Genomic DNA, 20,023 nt, shown 5'->3' on the forward strand with positions numbered 1-20,023 from the left:
TGGGTACAGTGAATTCAGATGCAGTATCCAAACAGTAGCACAGTAAAAATGGTCCATTTGTTTATGATTGTTATTTAATTTTGATGCCCTAAATGATCTAAAGAGGAAAGGCGCCGCAAAAATAACTACAACTGACTACAACAGACGTAAGTTTGCTTCATACTTGCAAACTAGTGAGAATTTATCAAAGGTTGATTGACAATGTCATCAGATGACTAACATAACTTTTGATATTCTTGTTTATTTGAAAGTTTAGTGGTTAGCAGCTAGTTCAAGTTGTTTTTCCTTTCTTTCGGCTAAAGCTCCCAAGTAGCTTCTCTTTTACCTTTGCCAAACCTTACGCACTACAAATATCTATATTGTGCTTCCTGACAGATTTTGTACAATTTTTAGTAATTAAAGGTCTTCATACATGTTTTGTATCCCACGTAATCAATATAATTGATAATAAAGTACAATCAAATAAAACGACTGTCTGCAGCCTAATAAAAAGCCTTTCTCTCTAACGGTGCAAAAATCCTAATAAGCTCAATTACTGTCAGCAAAATCATAATATTTAAATCTAACAGCTATACTGCAAAATTCATATTACCTAGCGATCGTCGCCTCGATTAAACGCACATTTAATTATTAGCAGCAATGTTGCTAGAGAACGCAAAAGTGGAGCGGAGCGAATACGCACTCCGAGCAAAACGATCCAACAAAAGTTGGATCGTTTTGCTCAGAGTGCAAAATCGGGCGATTCAGGGATTTTGCGCCCTAAAACAGTTCAAACTTTTTAGACGATATTTAGTTAGTTAGTAATCTTTTATTTTGCAAATAACAAAATAACAAAAAAACCCTATTTGCAGGCATATTATCCAATAAAACAGAAACTGTAGAAGAATCCTGAATGCAAGATAGTAGTGAACAATTCATATTTAGTTTGAGATTATTTGTGTATAAATTGAAAGAAAATTTACATGAGAGGATGACTTCAAATAGGTAATGCAGGATAACTTATACATGTACAAAGATAAATTGATTGATATGTACAACATGTATATACAAGGGTTCAGGTCTGAAGAATAGATCTATATTTTTGAACGACCAACTGCTATGTTAAATATTATGTAAAATTGATATGTTAAAAAAATTAATGTGATAAGATATTAATAATTAATAAAACAATTGTTTTTCTAAATTTAACCAATGATATACAGTCCCCTGTATATCATTGATTTAACGCATTGTTAAAAAGGTTTATTTAAGACTAACAACAAACAAAATGTCAGCCTCTGCAAAAGCCGCAAAATTAAATGACCTCGCAATCTATGGCCACCTTTGAGGAAAAAAAGATTCTACAAGAAGATGAGCTTCAAGCCATTACTGCAATATATCATGATGTTGTTGATTTGAGAGAAAATGATGTTTGGAAGGTGAGTACGTAATTGAAAACACTGTTTTCACCTACTAGTCGCAGCGATGAGTAATTTTCACTATAGCCGAGAGTGTTGTATGCGCATACCTGCCAACTCTCACGCATTGGACATGAGACTATGATGTTTATAAATCAGAAACAGATATTATTTGGTTGTATTTAAAAACAAATATGGAAGAAGCGGAATCAATTTTTCCCAAGTATCAAGAACAAATTTCTTCTTTGATAAAAAACAAACAAAGCATAAGTAGTATTTACGACCTGTTTATTAACGGTATCAACGAGCTGAGAAACAAATGTATACCTACCAAAAAATTGAAAGCACAGCAAAATGATCCAAGATGGATGACTACAAATATCAAAAAAATATGAATAAGCAAAAAATGCTTCAAAGAAAAATGAAACGTGAAAATACATACTATGCTATAAAAAAATACAAAGATATGAGAAAATCCAATAACAAGTTAGTGCAACAAGCAAAGAGATCATATTTACATACACGACTATACAAACCACTACTCACTGGCAATAGTAAACCTTTTTTCAACTACCTAAAAGAGAGTAGAAGCAATGCAAGCAACATCATTCCAGATCTTAAATAGGATGATTAGTTGGCTCAAACACCAGCTGAGAAAGCTATGTTTCTAAATTCCTTTTTTGAGTCTGTCTTTGTCAAAGATGATGGTCAATCACCTGAAATGAAATCAGTGGATATACCTAAAGATAAAACTGACTTGATAATTTCTAGAGAAGGAGTATTCGACCTGTTGCGAAATCTAGAGGAAAGTAAAACTGGGGGACCTGATTATTTGTCTAGTAAAGTTTTAAAACTGTTTTCTCGCATTATAGCTCCATGTCTTACGGAGATTTTTCAATACTCGTTAGACAGTTACACAATACCATCAATCTGGAAAGTTGCTAGGGTCATACCTATTTATAAAAAAGGAAGTAAAGAATTACCCACTAACTACAGACCAGTGTCTTTGACTTGCATTACTTGTAAACTTCTCGAGCATATTGTATCTTCTAAAATTCATGATCATCTAAACACATACAACATTTTGCACGATAGTCAGCATGGATTTAGAAGTGGAAGATCTTGTGATTCCCAGCTTGTTTCTACAATTAACGATCTTGCTTCTAATCTGGATAATAAAATTATTACATATGTAATCATATTAGATTTTTCTAAGGCATTTGATACGGTGAATCATCGTAAACTTTTACTCAAACTCATCTATTACGGTATAAATGAAAAACTTATTTTTTGGATAGAGGATTTTTTTATCAAACGGAAAGCAATTTGTTTCCGTGGAAGATGCCAACTCTCCATTTTGTCCAATTAACTCAGGAGTGCCCCAAGGGTCAGTTATGGGACCCCTTCTTTTTTTATTGTACGTTAATGACTTGCCAGACCTTATGGTGTCAGAATGCCGACTGTTTGCTGACGATACTCTTTTATTTAATTCCCGTGTCAACAAGGCGATATTGCAACAAGACCTTAGGGTACTCCAAAAGTATTCTAATGAGTGGCAATTGACTTTTAATGTTTCGAAATGTGCTGTTCTTTCAGTTGGAGAGTCGAATTCAAAAGCAAGTTATTTTTTATGTGACCATTGTTTAGACAATGTTGATTCACATCCATATCTTGGCATTGAGTTGCAAAATAACCTGAAATGGGAAATTCACTATGTGAAAATAATAAGCAAAGCTAATAGAACATTACATATGCTAAGGAGAGTTTTAAAGCATGCTGACACAAAAACTCGGCAGATTGCTTATTTTTCTTTGGTGAGGCCACTTTTAGAGTACGGTTGCACGGTATGGGACCCGTTTATGAAAAAAGATATCAAAAGATTTGAGAAAATACAGAACACCGCTTTAAGGTTCATTTTTAAACTAAAGGGGCAAGTCAGTTTTACAGAAATAAGAGCAAATACAGGGATCGAGAGTTTAGCTAAACGGAGAAAAGATATTAGGTGTGCATTTCATTTAAAAGCAGTGGAAGGGAACTTTACGGTCCCTGATTTTAAAAATACTATCAAGCAACACAAAACTCGACAGAAAGCAGGTCTGTTTGTGCCAACAATCCGGACAAATGCGTTTTTTAATTCTTTTTGGCCGAGAACAACTCGAGACCTGAGAGGTTTTTAGTAAAGAATTTTTGTAATAAAAGAGTTCCCACACCTTTCCTTCTTTCTAGAAGGGTGTAGTGGGAAAATTTTAGATTAGATTAGACTCACGCAATCACCCCAAAGAAATAATGAAAATGCGTGAGAAATGCGTGAGATTTTTGCCCCAATTTCCACAATTTTATATATACTATCATTGATACATCAATTGCCCCAAAACCAAATCTCACGCATTGCCCCACTCTTGGGTTGGCTGGTCTGTGTATGCGTATGTAGAAATAAATGCCAATAATTAATTTGAAGGACATATTTGGTTTTTTTAGTATATAATATACGTATGAAAATATACTTTCGTTTATTGGAGTCAATTTTGTTCTATAAGACTGTCTGTACAGTAAATGCAAATTCTATTACTACCTACATGTATGCTGCACATGCATGTTTTCAAGCAGAACCGAGCTAGGCATTGGCCATGACCGATAATTTTTTGAGATGGTGGATGTGTGTACTCTGCACAGTAGAGGTGGTTTATTACTGTCAGAGTTAGAAGTGTTGAAAGTTAGTGTCTGTTGCAAACAGTGTAGCAAGAGCTGCAATCATGTTAGGGCTGTCATCACGAAAAATGTAACGTTGCAATAGAAACGTGAAAAACTACTAAGCTAAGAATATGTCAGAGTTGAGAGCATTGCCATATATCATGAAAACTGATAAGCTGAGTGAAATGGCAATCTCTCGCTGCTGTAAACAGCGTAGTAAATACCATCCAGGACAATTATACCGATGAAAATTTCAAACCTAGAAGCCATCTAACCATTACAGCTGGTGAGATGAGGATATTTGGAACAATAACAAGCATGGCTGATCTATGACCATATGATAATCAATTATCATTATCGTTGATTGTCACCACAACATGTGAAAGAAATGTATTCATGACCATATGATGATTAATTATCATTATCATTGATTATCACTGCTAGATATGAAGGAGAACAATATATTACAAGAATTACCAAAGGATATTCTGCAAAACAAACAACTTTACACGTAAATATGTCAAACCATCAACCAATCATAAATAAATCGAGTATTTACAACATTTTATATACGGTATTATTGGTATAGCTTATAACATCATTTATTGTAGACAATATGACTTTGTGAAGTCATAATATAGTTATTCATGAATTTTGATAATATTTTGAGAAAAAGAAAGGATTGATGTAATGGCTATAGAATGCATAGCACAAAATATGAATATCTCTTTTGCTTTATATAAAATAGATAATTAGAAGAGTCTCAGGATGAAGATTATGGCAAAAGTTCATTTTACGAATCAGTTACTGATAGTTCTCAAATTATGGCCAATCTTATACAATTTATTGACTTATTTATCCACGCACATCAACATGGAATTCCATCAGATGTCAGAGAGGAATGCTGGCTAACATTGTCGACCCTAAAAATAGACATTACAAGAATGTTGTAAGAACTGCAGGAATGAACTCAAGCGACCAATGATACTTGGCAATGATTCGAGAATGAGGATAAAAAGAAGCTGTCAGAGAGGAAAAGCTGGCAGCGAGTCAGAGAGCGAGAAACTGGCAGCAAGCCAGACAGCAAAGACAGGTGCAGAGAGAGGGAAAGGAAAGGAGAAGCGGGAGGGAGAGAGAGAGAGGGGGAGAGATAGGGAAAGAGAGGGAGGGAGGGAGAGAGGCTAATAGAATCCAAAGATAGCCAAGGAGCCTGCAGCACACAGTGCACAGAAGATAAAGGAAAATACACAGCAAACACAATTCCCCCAAAACGGCGGCAAGCCATAAAGCCCTGAGAGAAGAGAGTTATTCAGCCCCCTGCCAACAGAAAGAGCTATCACTAAATGCTTAGTAAACTCACACTCATTGAACCTAGAAAGCCCATAAATAATAGCGCTAACCATACAAGCTTATTGTTAATTTTGGCTTGGGGTAGTGCGTTTTAACAGAATGATTGTTAATTGTAACCTCTTGAAGAAAATAGAGTTCACCGACACTTGGAAACAAACCACTGGCATGTTATTGTTGATTATAAGATAATTGCCTACAGACCGTTGCACAATAGCGATCCTAATTCTACTTGTTTTGTTCATTGATACTTGGGCTCATTATTGGCAACTGTGCTATGCTGTCGAACCAAAATTTCAAGAAAATTATAGTGAGGCCCATTTCCATTGATTGAGCTGTTGATTCAATTTTGCTTGGGAGATATTGAACTCAAGGTTCAGAGGCTAAACATTAAACATAGAACCATAGAACCATTGTAGTTTTTCACTAAAAGAAACACCAAAACAATACATTTTATATTACTATTACAAAAATTAAATAGTAATAAAGTTATATGAAATAATATGAAATTCATATATTATTTCATATTATGTATATATATAATATGAAATATATATATTTATATAATATATTATTATATATAATATTTATATATAAATAATAAAATAAAATTTATCCCTTGGCATTACCTCTCTATAGTCTGTTGTTGATTCATTGAGAGATTTACTCAAGGCGTAGTTGGAATAAGAGTAATAACTATTTGGCACTTGTTTGATTGGTGTCCTGCAGTGTATTAGAGTGTTGAGAGTGATAATTCTCTCTATTTAGGCAGTAAGTTGAGGTTCAACTGTCAAATCCTGGAAACCTTTCAATTTTGCGAATGTTATCAAGCAGCATGATTGTTTTCACTCTTTAACGACCAGCGATACTTGCAGTCTCAGGCTATGACAGTGGTACTTGTAGTCTCAGGCTATGACAGTAACACTTGTAGTCTCAGGCTATGACAGTAAAACTAGCATAAAACTAGTGCTGGGCACATTAGAATGAGGAACAGGGATAATCTATGTAGTTGCTGTTCCAAGTTTACTACTGATTTTTAGTTTATCGTCAAATTATTTGTTTCAGTATCCAAGCGGGTATCTAAACATTGACTTTATGTTTTTACATTGCTGAGATGCTAGAGTATATCTACCTGTAGCTGCTCAATCGAGTGATTACAGGCAATAAATCGTTGATCTATGTGTTATAACAAAATATACGCTGGGTTTTCGACGAACCGCTTTGTGGATGATCTTGCTTTGGCATGAACATCCAAAAACTTTAGTAGTCATAATAATAAATTACTAGCCTCATTTTCTACTGGAGTTGTATTTTCATGTAATTCTATGTATGTTGCTAATTGTGTTAAAGCGTGTCAACTCTTCTTTGCGCTTGCAGGTAGACAGACCTCCAGAGGTGCTAGTAGAGTGTAGTCCACAGAGCAGTGACAGTACGGGTGCTGCAGGAGAAAATTATGTTTCCCTCAAGCTCAAAATCACTCTTGCTCGTCTCTATCCTGATGAGTACGTGAATCAAGGTTGTTTGACTCGGGTTATAAAGCTAGTGTTTTGTTTTCCTTTCAACATGACATGTTTGGAATGGTGTAGTCAACAGCATTATGTTCATAGTGTGTCTTTTTGACAATTCCACTTACTCATGTGGAAAACTAGTTACAAAAAATACCTTTTCAATCATTTTTGGGAGTGTTGTTAGTTGTATGCTCATTGTGTCACATGTTTATGTGTAACTTATGTGTAACTTATGTGTTTTACTTTGATGAATATATAATTTCAAAGGATCAAATGATGGAAACATTTGTTATAATCTTATAGGTTACCTTTTTCTCCTGCATAAGTTCTAATCATTGGAGTTTTGCGTAAAAATTGTTAAGTGTTGCCGCTTGCCGGCTTCAGTTGAAATTTATTTGGTATGAAATTTACCAGCAAATTTTTTTTATTTTGTTCTCTGCTTTCATGATGAATTTAAGCTATTCTGTAAGATTATAAGATCGTATTCGAATTACAGTGTTTGCCCTCAGGCCCAAAAAATATGGCCATTTTTGTTTGTCACTTTTAAAGGCCATATTTCATTTTCTCTCTGTTTTTATGGTATTTTAGACTCATAGAAAATTGTTATAATCTATAGTACTGGTATTGATGCGCAGGTGCCCTTCTCTGGAAGTGCTGGAGCCAGTAGGCTTGTCAGACAAACAAATACAAGAACTGAAATGCAAACTCAAGGACCTGTCTAATCAGCTGCTTGGACAGGTGAGTCTAATATACTTCTTCCTTCTTGGCTTTTATACCTTCAAGGCCTGAGAACAGCCATTGTTAATCTTTTTGTGAATAGGCGATAAATTCATGTCGCCTATATTTTGCAAGATCTCATCAGTTGAGCAACATTAATTTTGTCAGCAGAATTTTTTCTAATAATTTTTCATATAGGTCAAAATTTTAGATCGAGTTAAACACTAGACTACTACAACTATAAACTGATACAATTATTACTGATTTCGATTGTGTTACTTTGAAAGGTTATGAAAAAAACTGATGTAATTTGGAGTTTGAAAATGGATTTTGGCGCGCTATAGCAATCGTATCTCCATATGCTAGTACCTCATACGGTGCTCCTCAGAAGGTTGTAAACCACTTTATAGAGGAATTTGAAGACAGGTAGTCAGATTTAGGAATTATTGACTTGTAATCAGAGTGCAGCTCTGATGATCAACCCTCTCAGGCACACTCATCACAAACTATGTCACCCATAACAACAATATGAATTTATATATATTGGTGTCATCTAGTCATTATTAGTATCATTTTGTAGCAAATTTTTTGTGATCAGTTTTTATTGAGGATTCATAAATGTTAGACAAACCATTTTTTAGTTGTGACCAAAATAGTGAACAAAAAACTTGAACTTATTGAAAATTATTTTTTAATTTATTTGCTTACGAAGAGGGTGACTGGTGGGGGTTGAGGAGGGGAACACTAACCAATCACTCACTAAAGGGTTAGAGTATGTAATGTTATTCTTCCGATGAAGGGATGGGCATAATAATAATAATATACATACAGTCAAACACGGATAACTCGAACTTCAAGGGACCGAGCAAAAGTGTTCGAATTATCAGAGCGTTCAAGTTATCAGGACACTGTCACAAGTCCATATATTTACTTATTTATTAGTAGATACATGTACATATACAAACTATAATATAAATCAAAAGCACAAATGGCTTGTTTCAAATTAAATGCTTCTAATGTAAAGTTTAAAACGTTTTTATGAAAAAGTATAGAGATTTTTCTATCACTTGAGATTGGTTTGTTGTTTGAGGTGATGTTATTGCCAGGACGTTTTTCAGATTGACATTGGCAAAACTTGATCGTTGTTGAAATGCTCAAAAGAAAAGACATTTTTTTCTTTTGGTGTTTTACCCACGATCAATTTTGCCGTTTTTTCTTGAAGTTTATGCAAAGATTATCTTACTTTACCTGGGATTCGTTAAGAGCAACACTCCGAGGCAGTTCAATTAGAAGTTTTACGAGGTTTTACGTACATTCTATATCACTCACGTTTTTTTAATAGATACTTATTGAATGTACACACGTATTCTGTGTTTAGGTCAAACGATGAATAGTTTTTTGTAGCTCAGACAACGTTAAAGTTTAATTACAACAATTTTTAAGACGTTTTAAACATTCAACATTCCGACGTTGATTCAACACGGAATCAACGTCGGAAAACTATTCATCACGGGCTAGCCGGGTCACGCACTCAAGGATTTTCGCCACGCACATACAAAACAAAAACAACATGCGATTTTTGTTTTGTATGTGCTAGGCGAAAATCTTTGTGCGCGTTACCCGGCTAGCCCGTGCTACTCATCGTATAGCAGTATAAATCAAATTTCACCAAACCTTTAGAAAAGTCGTTGACAAAAATATTTTGCCGATGGTGGTAATAACGACGCTTATGAATTACGAAAAGATGAAGTTTACCTCTATCGCTTTAAATAAAGTGATTTTCTAAAGCGATAACAACCGTTTCGGTAGCCGTTGGGCAAAAAAACAGTTCGAATTAACAGTGTTGAGTTCGAGTTATCTATAGCAATTTATCATTACGTGGGAACGGACCAAAGGAAATGTTCGAATTAACCATGTGTTTGAGCTATCCGTGGACGAGTTATCCATGTTTGACTGTGTTTTGTTTCAGGAGATGATGTTTGAGTTGGTTGCTTGCACTCAATCATTCCTCTATGCTAACAACAAACCTCCTCCTAAGTCTTTCTATGACCAAATGATCAGTAACAATCAGAGGGAAGTCGAAGAGAGGAATCGTCAAGCAGAAGAACATATGAAGCTTAGGCAGATTGAAGAGGAATTAGAAGTGGGTCGACTTTTTGATCGCTCGATAAATTTTAGTGTCTGATATCCATTATTTTGCTGGTGAATGATTTTTCTTGACTTGGTGGCAGAGTCTCACACTTTTTTCATCTTACTTATATACCAGAATTTTTTAACTTGTTTATAGAAGGATGAGTAAGTCAGTAAATAGAGTAAGTCAGTAAATAGAGTAAGTAAAAACGCATAAAAGTCAGTATAAATACGATGAATTATGTCATGTGTACTAGATAGAAGCCGAACTTGAGAAACAACAAAATGAGATAAAGGAAGAGAACAGGAGGAGAAGGCAGGCAAAGAAATTTTCAGAAAGTGAGGAAAGACAGGCGGGTGCTTCTAATGATACGAGATACCCCAGCAAGTCTCCAAGAAGGCACAACGACTCCTCAAGCTCAAATGAGAGTTTTGCTGTGAGGTAAGTTGCTCAGAGACAAACTGTGTCTCTTTAGGCGCAGTTGATATTTCTTGTCAAGTTTTGTACACTTTTGTTGCTATGCTATAGTTATTGCACTACTGAGTTTATTACATAATCTTGACATCTTGGTGCCACGGTGTGTTAGACTGCATTAGTGACTCATTGTAGAGTTTTAGCAGCACATATGATAAAGTCTTAGATATCTCGAGTTGTTTCTGACATATTTCACAATGTTGCAGCTGATTCAATATTTTAGATATTTAAGCTAACTCTCTCCCAGCAAGATGGCCTGTCAAACTTTCTGCCACAGTTGTACAATAGATTCAGCTCTTAAGGCTTTAGGAATCATTATTGTTTTTGCTGATCATAAAACAAATTGCTATGTTCATGCAGAGTTTATGTTGCATACTTAAGAATCTTATAAACCTCTAATTATCATAGAGTACAATGTCACATCAACAATATGATTGAAAAACATATGCCGTTTTCATTAGTGATTTGTAAAAGATATTGGAATACCAATTTGTACTTTTGATAAGAATCCACATTGTGATTAAAATTAATTTATTAACACTTTATTAACATTTTCAACACAACTGTAATTATGGTACCCATGATGACCAACTTTGATCTTCAGGAAAGAGCTGTAGTTGTATTTAAGGGCTTATGGTGAACAGTAACTCACTTTGCCGTATCATTAGTTTATAAAAATGCAACCAAATTGACTCGAAAAAGTTCCCAGCTATTTACTCTGAAATGAAGTTATAACATTTTAATTGTTTCATGGCTTGGTGAGATAAACTTTACCAAACTGTTATTCATAGAAAACAGACGTATCAAACTTATAATAACTTGTTTGATAAAAGTTTAAAGTTACTCGAAGAAGAGCATTGGTGTTGTTGAGTGTACAATACTAATAGCCCACTGCATATAGTGAAACCTTTAGAAGAAGATTCTCAGTGAATAGAAGTTAAATGCACCACCAATTGAAAGGGAAGGTGAAAGGTTAGAGTTAACAGATTGTGATTCAATGGTACACATTTTGAGTAGCAAACATTAGTGGTTTAGGTGTGTTTATCCAAATACAACATTAGCCATAGCTGCATTAATTGGAAAACTTCCAATTTAGCATCATGTGGCAGGGGAAGGGTTAGGCATCTTGCGATTGCAGAGGTTAGCACTACTCGTCATATACAACATGGCTAATCATATTAGCGATACTAGCCATAAATAGCATGATCAACAATTAAGTCATCACCTAAATTTAGCATATGCTTGCATACATTTGTTGGTTTCTAACTATAGCGATGTCCAACTGCTGCCAGCCAATTCTGTGCTTTTATTTTTTAGAAATAGTTTGGCAAAAAATGTTTCTCCATGTCCAGTAGACCATTCCAGTACCAAAGATCTCTCATTTACCAAAGGAAACTATAAAATTATCAGAGGTCAATGCTTGTGTAAGTTCACTCACGGTTTATTGTCGTGTTCATGTTACACGCATATGGTACCAATAAAATTACCCTCATATTTTCTATACATATAAATTGAGAGGATATAAAATTGCTTTTTTTACATTTAGCAATAAAATCTTAGGAGCAATACCATTAGAGACTTGAAAACATATTTCTTCAAAATATTGAGGATTGATAATAAATTTATTTAAATATTTAATACTTTACTTAAATAGTACTAATAAGTATTAAAAATATTAATACTTTAATTAAGTAATGCTTGAATTGTAACTCCAATAATCTACTCTCCAAGATATGGCCTTTTTCAATTTGCTTCTGCTTCGCAGCTTAGTGATGCTCTAGTTTTTTTCTCGCTGATAAAATCTCTCTGTCTATAACATTAAAGTTGAACTTAGAATCTGATAGTAAATTATGACCCTTCGAATTAAACCCTTCGAAAATCTTGAGAATTGTGACGTATGAAATCGACTTATTGGACATGTGCCGGAGTTGCGTACCCTTACCGCCGTTACGTTTACTAATTGCTTTAGGCTACGAGATGTGAAACGCTTCTCGCGATAGTAAAGAATTTACAGACTAGCTCTGGTTTCTCAGGAAAACCAAGCAAACATTGTGTGGTAAAGGCAGTTGCCCACAACCCATTGCCATGATTTTTCAAAACAGAAGAGCAGATTTTGACTATTGTGCTTCAAATTTTAACTCGATCTCCACGGATATGCTCCGAAGATCCTCTGTTCAACGAACGGCGGTGTATAGTCTATATTATACGATATCTGTGATTTGCAGTTTATTTATGTTTGCAGAATAAGAAATGGGAATGTGAATTTTTGTTCATTCATCATCTTTCTACTGTGTACCTACTGCAGCATTCAGTTGATTTTCATGATTATCGTCACTATTAACAGACTGTAAGTTCACTACAGCCATAATTTTAAAAAGAATAACTTAACCGTGCTGCTCTTGCTGTAAGAAAACGATAACATTTGATTCTTCTATTTATCTATTATCTTATCTATGATTATTTGTATGATTAATATAATAATCATAATGCATATTATACAAAATAATAGTATAACTGCGTATAGAATAAATGATGTAACTAATATAATTTGTAGAAAATTATAAATGATAACCGAGATTGATGATTGATTTAATTGATTCCATTTATTGTAAATGATACATGAAGCTATAGATAAAAAAATCTGAACAGCGCTAGAGATGAGTCTGAATAGGGAAGCTAAGTGGGAGAACAATGAAACTGAGCTGAACTAGCAAGATAGCGAAATGTTGCGAAATAATAAACGCGTGTAATTATTTCATGCTAAAACTAATCTACACGTCAAAGGGACTGGTTCGGAATTATCAGAGCAATGATTGTTAGGCCCAATTTGATTGTTCTATACTTCCAGGGATTAAACCAATTAAAACGCCGTGATTGTTATAGGAGAGCGCATTAGTTGGCTTAATTGACCAATGGCACACAAGTCGATTTCATATGTCATATATTGATGCTAATATGGGTATTACCAAAACACATGTATTTTGGTAGACCTGTGTTTGGCTGGCTATATTTCAGCTTCTAGTTGGTCAATCTCCTTGATTCTTTTTTTAGAACATGAGTCAACACCTCAAGATAAATAATAAAGCATGATAATATCACACTTTCTCTATTCTTCAAGTCAATATGGGGCTTTCCAGGCAACGCCGTAAATAACTTCCGCTTTTGTTGTTAGACCTATCTCACTTTCATGGATTGTTCACTACAAGAAAACAAGAAAAAATGATTCTTGTATTTTCAATGGTAATATTTTGCGGTTTTTATATATAGTTTACTTTGTAGCAGTTTTTTATTTTTAATATAAATATTTACTATTCTCACGATGGTCAACCTGCGCAACGATTGACTCCAATTGTTGGTTTTCAATTGGGTTTCTTTCTAATTTTTGTGTGTTGTGTCATACAGGACTGGGAGTGTTTTTATCAAACTTATGAAGAATTCTGTGTTTGTTTTGATGATGTTTCAATCGTAACTAAATAGCAAAATATTGTTGTACGTTGATAAACATGGATACGAAAATATTACCAGCCATAGAATTGCATTTTGTAGCAAAACCAACCAATCGAAATGCATCTCGCTACTGATAAAGTTGTGATAGAGAATGCCTAGCGTTATCGTTCTGCCTGAGCTCGCTGATCGAGTTCTAGCGCAGATTAGAGCCACATAGTGCGATATCACACTAAATATCGCTTAGTGCAAGGGTCGGCAACCTTTTCCAGTCAAAGAGCCATTTAGACCCGTTTTCAGCAGGAAAGAACGCAGTGGGAGCCCCAAACCCCCTTTGATATTTTCAATTAATAAATAAATATTACATGTAACTTTTTTGTTTAGCTTTTAATGTTTTTATACCATGTTTACATCATAAAAGGAAATGGTGTGGCATGTATAATGATTTAACTGCTGAGAAAACAAAATTGCATTTTTGCAAAAAACAAAAAATAGTTTTGGCCGTTTTATTGGCACCTAAATTTTTATAAGGTGTACTACCTGTATTAGTGTTGCTGTTTGTCAGTAGTGTTGTTGAAGATATTGCGGTCCTAAGTGGCTGGCCAGCCTTACTAGATTACTAATTGTTTAACCCCGTTTGTTGACATAATATTTGAAGGCATCTCGTAGCGATCTGGCCTTCTGCGCCAATCCGGTAATACATTTTTCTGCACTTTTATGTTAAAGTTAAAGTCACGTGACAAATCATGTGATAAGGTACTAATAATACGGTAATAGAACGTAAACAATGACGCATAACAAGCGACAATGTTTGATTTATCACCAAAATTATATTTTTAAAAATTTATATTACAAAATGTAGTGATGAAATTTTTAAAGTTTTATGAATTACTTGGCATATGGTAGAAAAGGAAAAAGATCCAAAGTCCGAGGGAGCCGCAGCGAGGGGATGTAAGAGCCGCATGCGGCTCCGGAGCCGCAGGTTGCCGACCCCTGGCTTAGTGTGTTTGTACCTTATAAATTATAATATAGACGCTCTTTGTGTATGTATAATATATAAAACCTGTGTTGGGTATACAAAGAGACCTGTGTCATATTTGAAAACTTCATGATAAAAAGTATATGACCTGTTCTACATAGTGATAATAATTTAGTTACAGCCACCATGTTTTCTTATCAACTCTTAATAAGGGCTAAAGTCGGGCAAAAGTAAGCGTTGAGTGTGCTATGTTATGTGTAGCCTGAGGTTATTTTCACTTCTGCGTCCCGGCATACCACTTACCGCAAAATAAAATGTCTTTGTCAATTCAGCTACATCTTGGTGTCTTCCTAGTTGGTTGCTTTTTGTTTGTTCTTGCATACTATGACAACTCTGTTCTTTATCGATCTGTTTGAAAAATGCCAAAATAGACCATTTGTCTTTTTCGGTATCATAGTTGTATTTGTTTTTGTCTTGTAAAATGAAACAAAGATAATTCTATAGTTGTATAATGTTGATCTCGATCAGTTCATCAACTAAAACATGGTCAATGTAAGGAATGGTGTGTTGTAACTCTAAGGTGTTGAACAGACCTATGTATTTAATGAAGGTTTCTTTTTTATTTCCTGACGCACAGGTCATGACACAGCCGGCAGCACCTTGTTCTCTGCTATGGATAAGGAGACAGGAAATCTGCTCTGTCTTAGGCACTGGGTGTTTGACTTCAGCAAGTCTCGAGTTGATAAAGCTGATAATCTTGCTAAATGTCGTAAGATGGTAAGCAGGGATATTGGTTACTAACATCCTCTGCTTTCTATTGGCCAATTTTGATTTATCTAGTTCGATAGGTGGGTTAGTTCAGTGAGTCAGTCTAATTTATGTGTACCATATGTCCCCACATATGCCGTAAATTCTTTATTTGAATGCCATGGCGCTCTATTTTTAACCCTTCCCTTGAAGTGGTATTTTATTAAAGGTGACGTTCAAATAAAGGGTGGTGGCGTATTGTTCAAACACCTTGTCAGAATGTTGGGAACGTAAATTTAACCCTCTCACGGGCAAATCGAATGTCGCCCATATTCTGCACTATGCTTCGGGCTGTGCGACATAAACCCTTTTGGAGGCAAAAAATTTGCTAACTCACCTTCAACTTGTTGCATTCCAACTCACTAAATAAATATGCACGAGGAAGCTCATACATGAATATGTTTCTACCAGTTGATATCTATTGCCTGCCATTAACCTACTATGATCTTATTGCATTTGTTGCAATTTGTTGGAGCTTTAAAGTTTTTATTTGCTTTTAAATTTGAAGGCATATTTTCATTTTATAACAATATTTAAGAAATGTTTTATAAAAGCTCATTGCACTCTCCGATATGTTTGCTACAGCTTGCAGCCAAAACTGGCTTTTTATGTGCAATAGAAGAGAAGTTGCGAGCATCGATCCATTGTAAGCTGAGTTCAGATTACTGAAATCATGCTATCCAATATGATATAATTCTGCAAATTCGTAAGTTTTATAATAATAATAATAATCTATCAACTGCTACAAATATATTCAAGGACAAGTGACATAAACCATAATTATAATAAATATGAAAAGAAAAATTAAAATTTTTGACATAAAAATATTTGTATCGTTTGCTGTGCAGGTTGCGTTCTGATGGTTGCTTTTATATGGAACCATTTCATTATCTTTTAGTTGTTCAATATTTTCCAGTGTCTGATGACCTGAACCCTTTTTCTGCACTGCTGAACTAGTCGATATAAGTGTTCAAACAATTTTTTGATAGAGAAAACCTTACACGATGGTATGATGAGCGCCTATCACAAGTCATCTAAAGCGTCGTAATTGCTAAAAACATTTTTCAGATACGTCGAAGTATCAAAACTGCGTTAAAAATAAGGAACTTCTATTAGTCTGATACAGTTACTACTTTCCATGGTATTGAAACTGTAAGTTTTTAACGGAAAAACCTATAGACTTCTAAAAAAGCTTTGTTCAGGGAGAAAGTTTTAACATTTTTATAAGTATTTCTCAGTTTGTCATAATTAGTAATCGTAGCCCAGAATCTATAGATATAAAACACAGGATGACTAACATTGCACGTACAATGCATATATACTGAATGGTAGAAATATTCCATAATTTTGTTATCCTAAATTGAAACACTGTTAGCAGTCTTGTAGCCATTTGGACAGAATTCCTCGATTTTGGTTTTAATGCTTTTCTTCACACATTGCTGGTAAGGTTTATTTCTTCTCATGTATGAAAAATTTACTTAAGAGTTACACACAATAGAGAGAAACTGAGACTATAAAAGTTGATGCTTGTGTGAACCACATTCCATCTTGCAGCTGATTGGAACAGAGCAGGACCTGGCCAAGTTGATCAAGCTGCAAGACGACAGTTTAATTAATTATTTGTCTATGCACATGGCAACAGAAAGTGCCAGGATATTCGTTACTGTAAGTCAATTGATTGTGTCCTTGTTTGATCTTTAGGAGTTTTCTGTTTTTTTGGTATTGGCATAAATAACAAAATTACCTGTACTTGCATGGTTTAAATTATGTCATTCGTTCAGCAGACAATTCAGATATACTTGCTTTTGATAAAATTTGTTGAAGAAAATGGTATCTAAATGTTAAAATCTTATTACAACTAGGTAGGTATGCTTTTGGACAGCTTTGCATTCATTTGTTGAAAAGTTCTAAATAGACCTTTTCTTTGAAGGTGCTTACGGAGCCAAGGAAAGGAATTACACTATCCGAGTTTATCAGTCTTCCCTGTAAAATTGATCTACAAAGTATAACAATGATATCTTTGCAAGTCGTACAGTCCATTGTATACCTACACTCTAAACAAATTGTTCATAAAGACATAAAGGTATGTATATCATTCACTACTGTTCTCGCTTGCTTTGGTGTAATGAATGAGCAATTGGATTACTAAATAGTTAAATTTCAACAACCTCCTTGCCTAAAGTATCGGTGTCTGTAGAGTCCTTGGGTAGTTCAAATATTTCCTGCATTCACTCTCTGCTGGCTGTTGGAATTTAAACACAGTGTATTCATTTTCATAGAGTCGTCACACTGTGTGCCTGCAGTGTGCCAAGTGGAAAGGTCAAGGAGTTTAATGGATAATTGTTCTCCAATGGTCTTTCATTACGATATAGGGAATATTCTGCAATAAATTATAAGATGACGTATAGAAATAAACGATGAGATGAGGTACAGAAATAAGCAATAAGATGAGGTATAGAAACAAATGATGAGATGAAGTATAGAAATAAATGATGAGATGAGGTATAGTAATAAACGATAAGATGAGGTACAGAAATAAACGATAAGATGAGGTACAGAAATAAACGATAAGATGAGGTACAGAAATAAACGATAAGATGAGGTACAGAAATAAACGATAAGATGAGGTACAGAAATAAACGACAAGATGAAGTATAGAAATAAACGATAAGATGAGGTATAGAAACAAACGATGAGATGAGGTATAGAAATAAAGGACAAGATGAGGTATAGAAATAAAAACAAGATGAAGTTTAGAAATAAACAATAAGATGAGGTACAGAAATAAACGATAAGATGAGTTACAGAAATAAACGATAAGATGAGGTACAGAAATAAACGATAAGATGAGGTACAGAAATAAACGACAAGATGAAGTATAGAAATAAACGATAAGATGAGGTATAGAAATAAACGATGAGATGAGGTATAGAAATAAACGACAAGATGAGGTATAGAAATAAACAACAAGATGAAGTTTAGAAATAAACAATAAGATGAGGTACAGAAATAAACGATAAGATGAGGTACAGAAATAAACGATAAGATGAGGTACAGAAATAAACGATAAGATGAGGTACAGAAATAAACGATAAGATGAGGTACAGAAATAAACGATAAGATGAGGTACAGAAATAAATGATAAGATGAGGTACAGAAATAAACGACAAGATGAAGTATAGAAATAAACGATAAGATGAGGTATAGAAACAAACGATGAGATGAGGTATAGAAATAAACGATGAGATGAGGTATAGAAATAAACGACAAGATGAGGTATAGAAATAAACAACAAGATGAAGTTTAGAAATAAACGATAAGATGAGGTACAGAAATAAACGATAAGATGAGGTACAGAAATAAACGATAAGATGAGGTACAGAAATAAACGATAAGATGAGGTACAGAAATAAACGACAAGATGAAGTATAGAAATAAATGATGAGATGAGGTACAGAAATAAACGACAAGATGAAGTATAGAAATAAATGATGAGATGAGGTATAGAAATATACGATAAGATGAGGTATGGAAACAAACGATGAGATGAGGTATAGTAATAAATGATAAGAAAATGTATAATCTATTATGCATGTTTTTATCTCCTCTGCTCTCTATTAGTTTCATGTAATGTTTGAAGTTTGGTGCCATTTTCTATTGCATCCATTCACAGTTATATTCTCCTTCATGTTCTCTAGCCAACGGTAGTCTACATAGATAAAAGCTCAGTGCGTCTCGCTGACTTCAGTCTGTACAGAAGACTGAATGAGATTCATCATGCTACTGTGACAGGAAACCTAGATTCTGCAGCTTCTTTGGTAAAAAGAGGACAGAAGGAGGATGTTTTTAGACTGGTAGGTTTCTAAAAATAAAATTTGTTCCATTCATTTATCCAAAGTTAATAATAAAAAAGTATCTCGTAAATAAATGTGGCTGTAGCAGCTTTTTATGAATTTCTTTGTTGCGCAGTCCTTCCTCTTACACTGTTTTAAGTAAAATACTTTGTTTTCAGTAACTTCTATTGGTATTAGTTCATAACTTTGGGAATTTACGCATTCTGCTAATTTTATTTAGGTGTTGTGGTGTCATATAGAAAATTTGTAAAGGAGAAAACTCCATTTTCAAAAACTACACAGAGCATCTACTTGGAAATAAAGCTATTTAAAATATTTCTTGTTAAATTTTCACATTGGTCCAACGGTACGATGCCCCTTCTGTTAGTCTTGAACCATGTGATATACATGTATGTAATGATTGTTTTTAGGGGATGACAATCCTTTTCATGGTTAGCCGTCAGTTCGATGAGGATGAGCGCCTACCCACAATTCCCCCAGATACAGATAAAGACCTTAAAAACTTTCTGTCTCAGTGCTTCATAGCGGATGAGAAGACACGCTGGTCTGCGACGCAGTTAGCAGAGCATCAGTTCCTCAAGGTCAAGGAGAGTGCAACTCGTTTAGACAGCAAGTCAGCTCAAGGTATTTACAACTTATTAGTACGACAGCCTGCATCAGGTGCTCTATAATTT

The 20,023-nt window shown here is 34.4% G+C and overlaps 1 protein-coding gene across 1 annotated transcript in view; it reads left to right on the forward strand.

Annotated features, from left to right (window-relative positions):
- The first annotated feature begins 1,313 nt into the window (after window positions 1-1,313).
- Window positions 1,314-20,023, forward strand: part of LOC137400420 (eIF-2-alpha kinase GCN2-like) — a 53,272-nt gene continuing 34,562 nt past the window's right edge. Inside the window, exons 1-11 of the mRNA XM_068086749.1 lie at window positions 1,314-1,422; window positions 6,817-6,937; window positions 7,579-7,681; window positions 9,630-9,803; window positions 10,048-10,232; window positions 11,583-11,689; window positions 15,326-15,465; window positions 17,050-17,160; window positions 17,426-17,578; window positions 19,194-19,349; window positions 19,760-19,973. Coding sequence (XP_067942850.1) covers window positions 1,314-1,422; window positions 6,817-6,937; window positions 7,579-7,681; window positions 9,630-9,803; window positions 10,048-10,232; window positions 11,583-11,689; window positions 15,326-15,465; window positions 17,050-17,160; window positions 17,426-17,578; window positions 19,194-19,349; window positions 19,760-19,973 — 1,573 coding nt within the window. The remainder of the gene's footprint in view (window positions 1,423-6,816; window positions 6,938-7,578; window positions 7,682-9,629; window positions 9,804-10,047; window positions 10,233-11,582; window positions 11,690-15,325; window positions 15,466-17,049; window positions 17,161-17,425; window positions 17,579-19,193; window positions 19,350-19,759; window positions 19,974-20,023) is intronic.

This window comes from Watersipora subatra, chromosome 7, assembly GCF_963576615.1.
Source record: "Watersipora subatra chromosome 7, tzWatSuba1.1, whole genome shotgun sequence".
Taxonomy (NCBI): Eukaryota; Metazoa; Bryozoa; class Gymnolaemata; order Cheilostomatida; family Watersiporidae; genus Watersipora; species Watersipora subatra.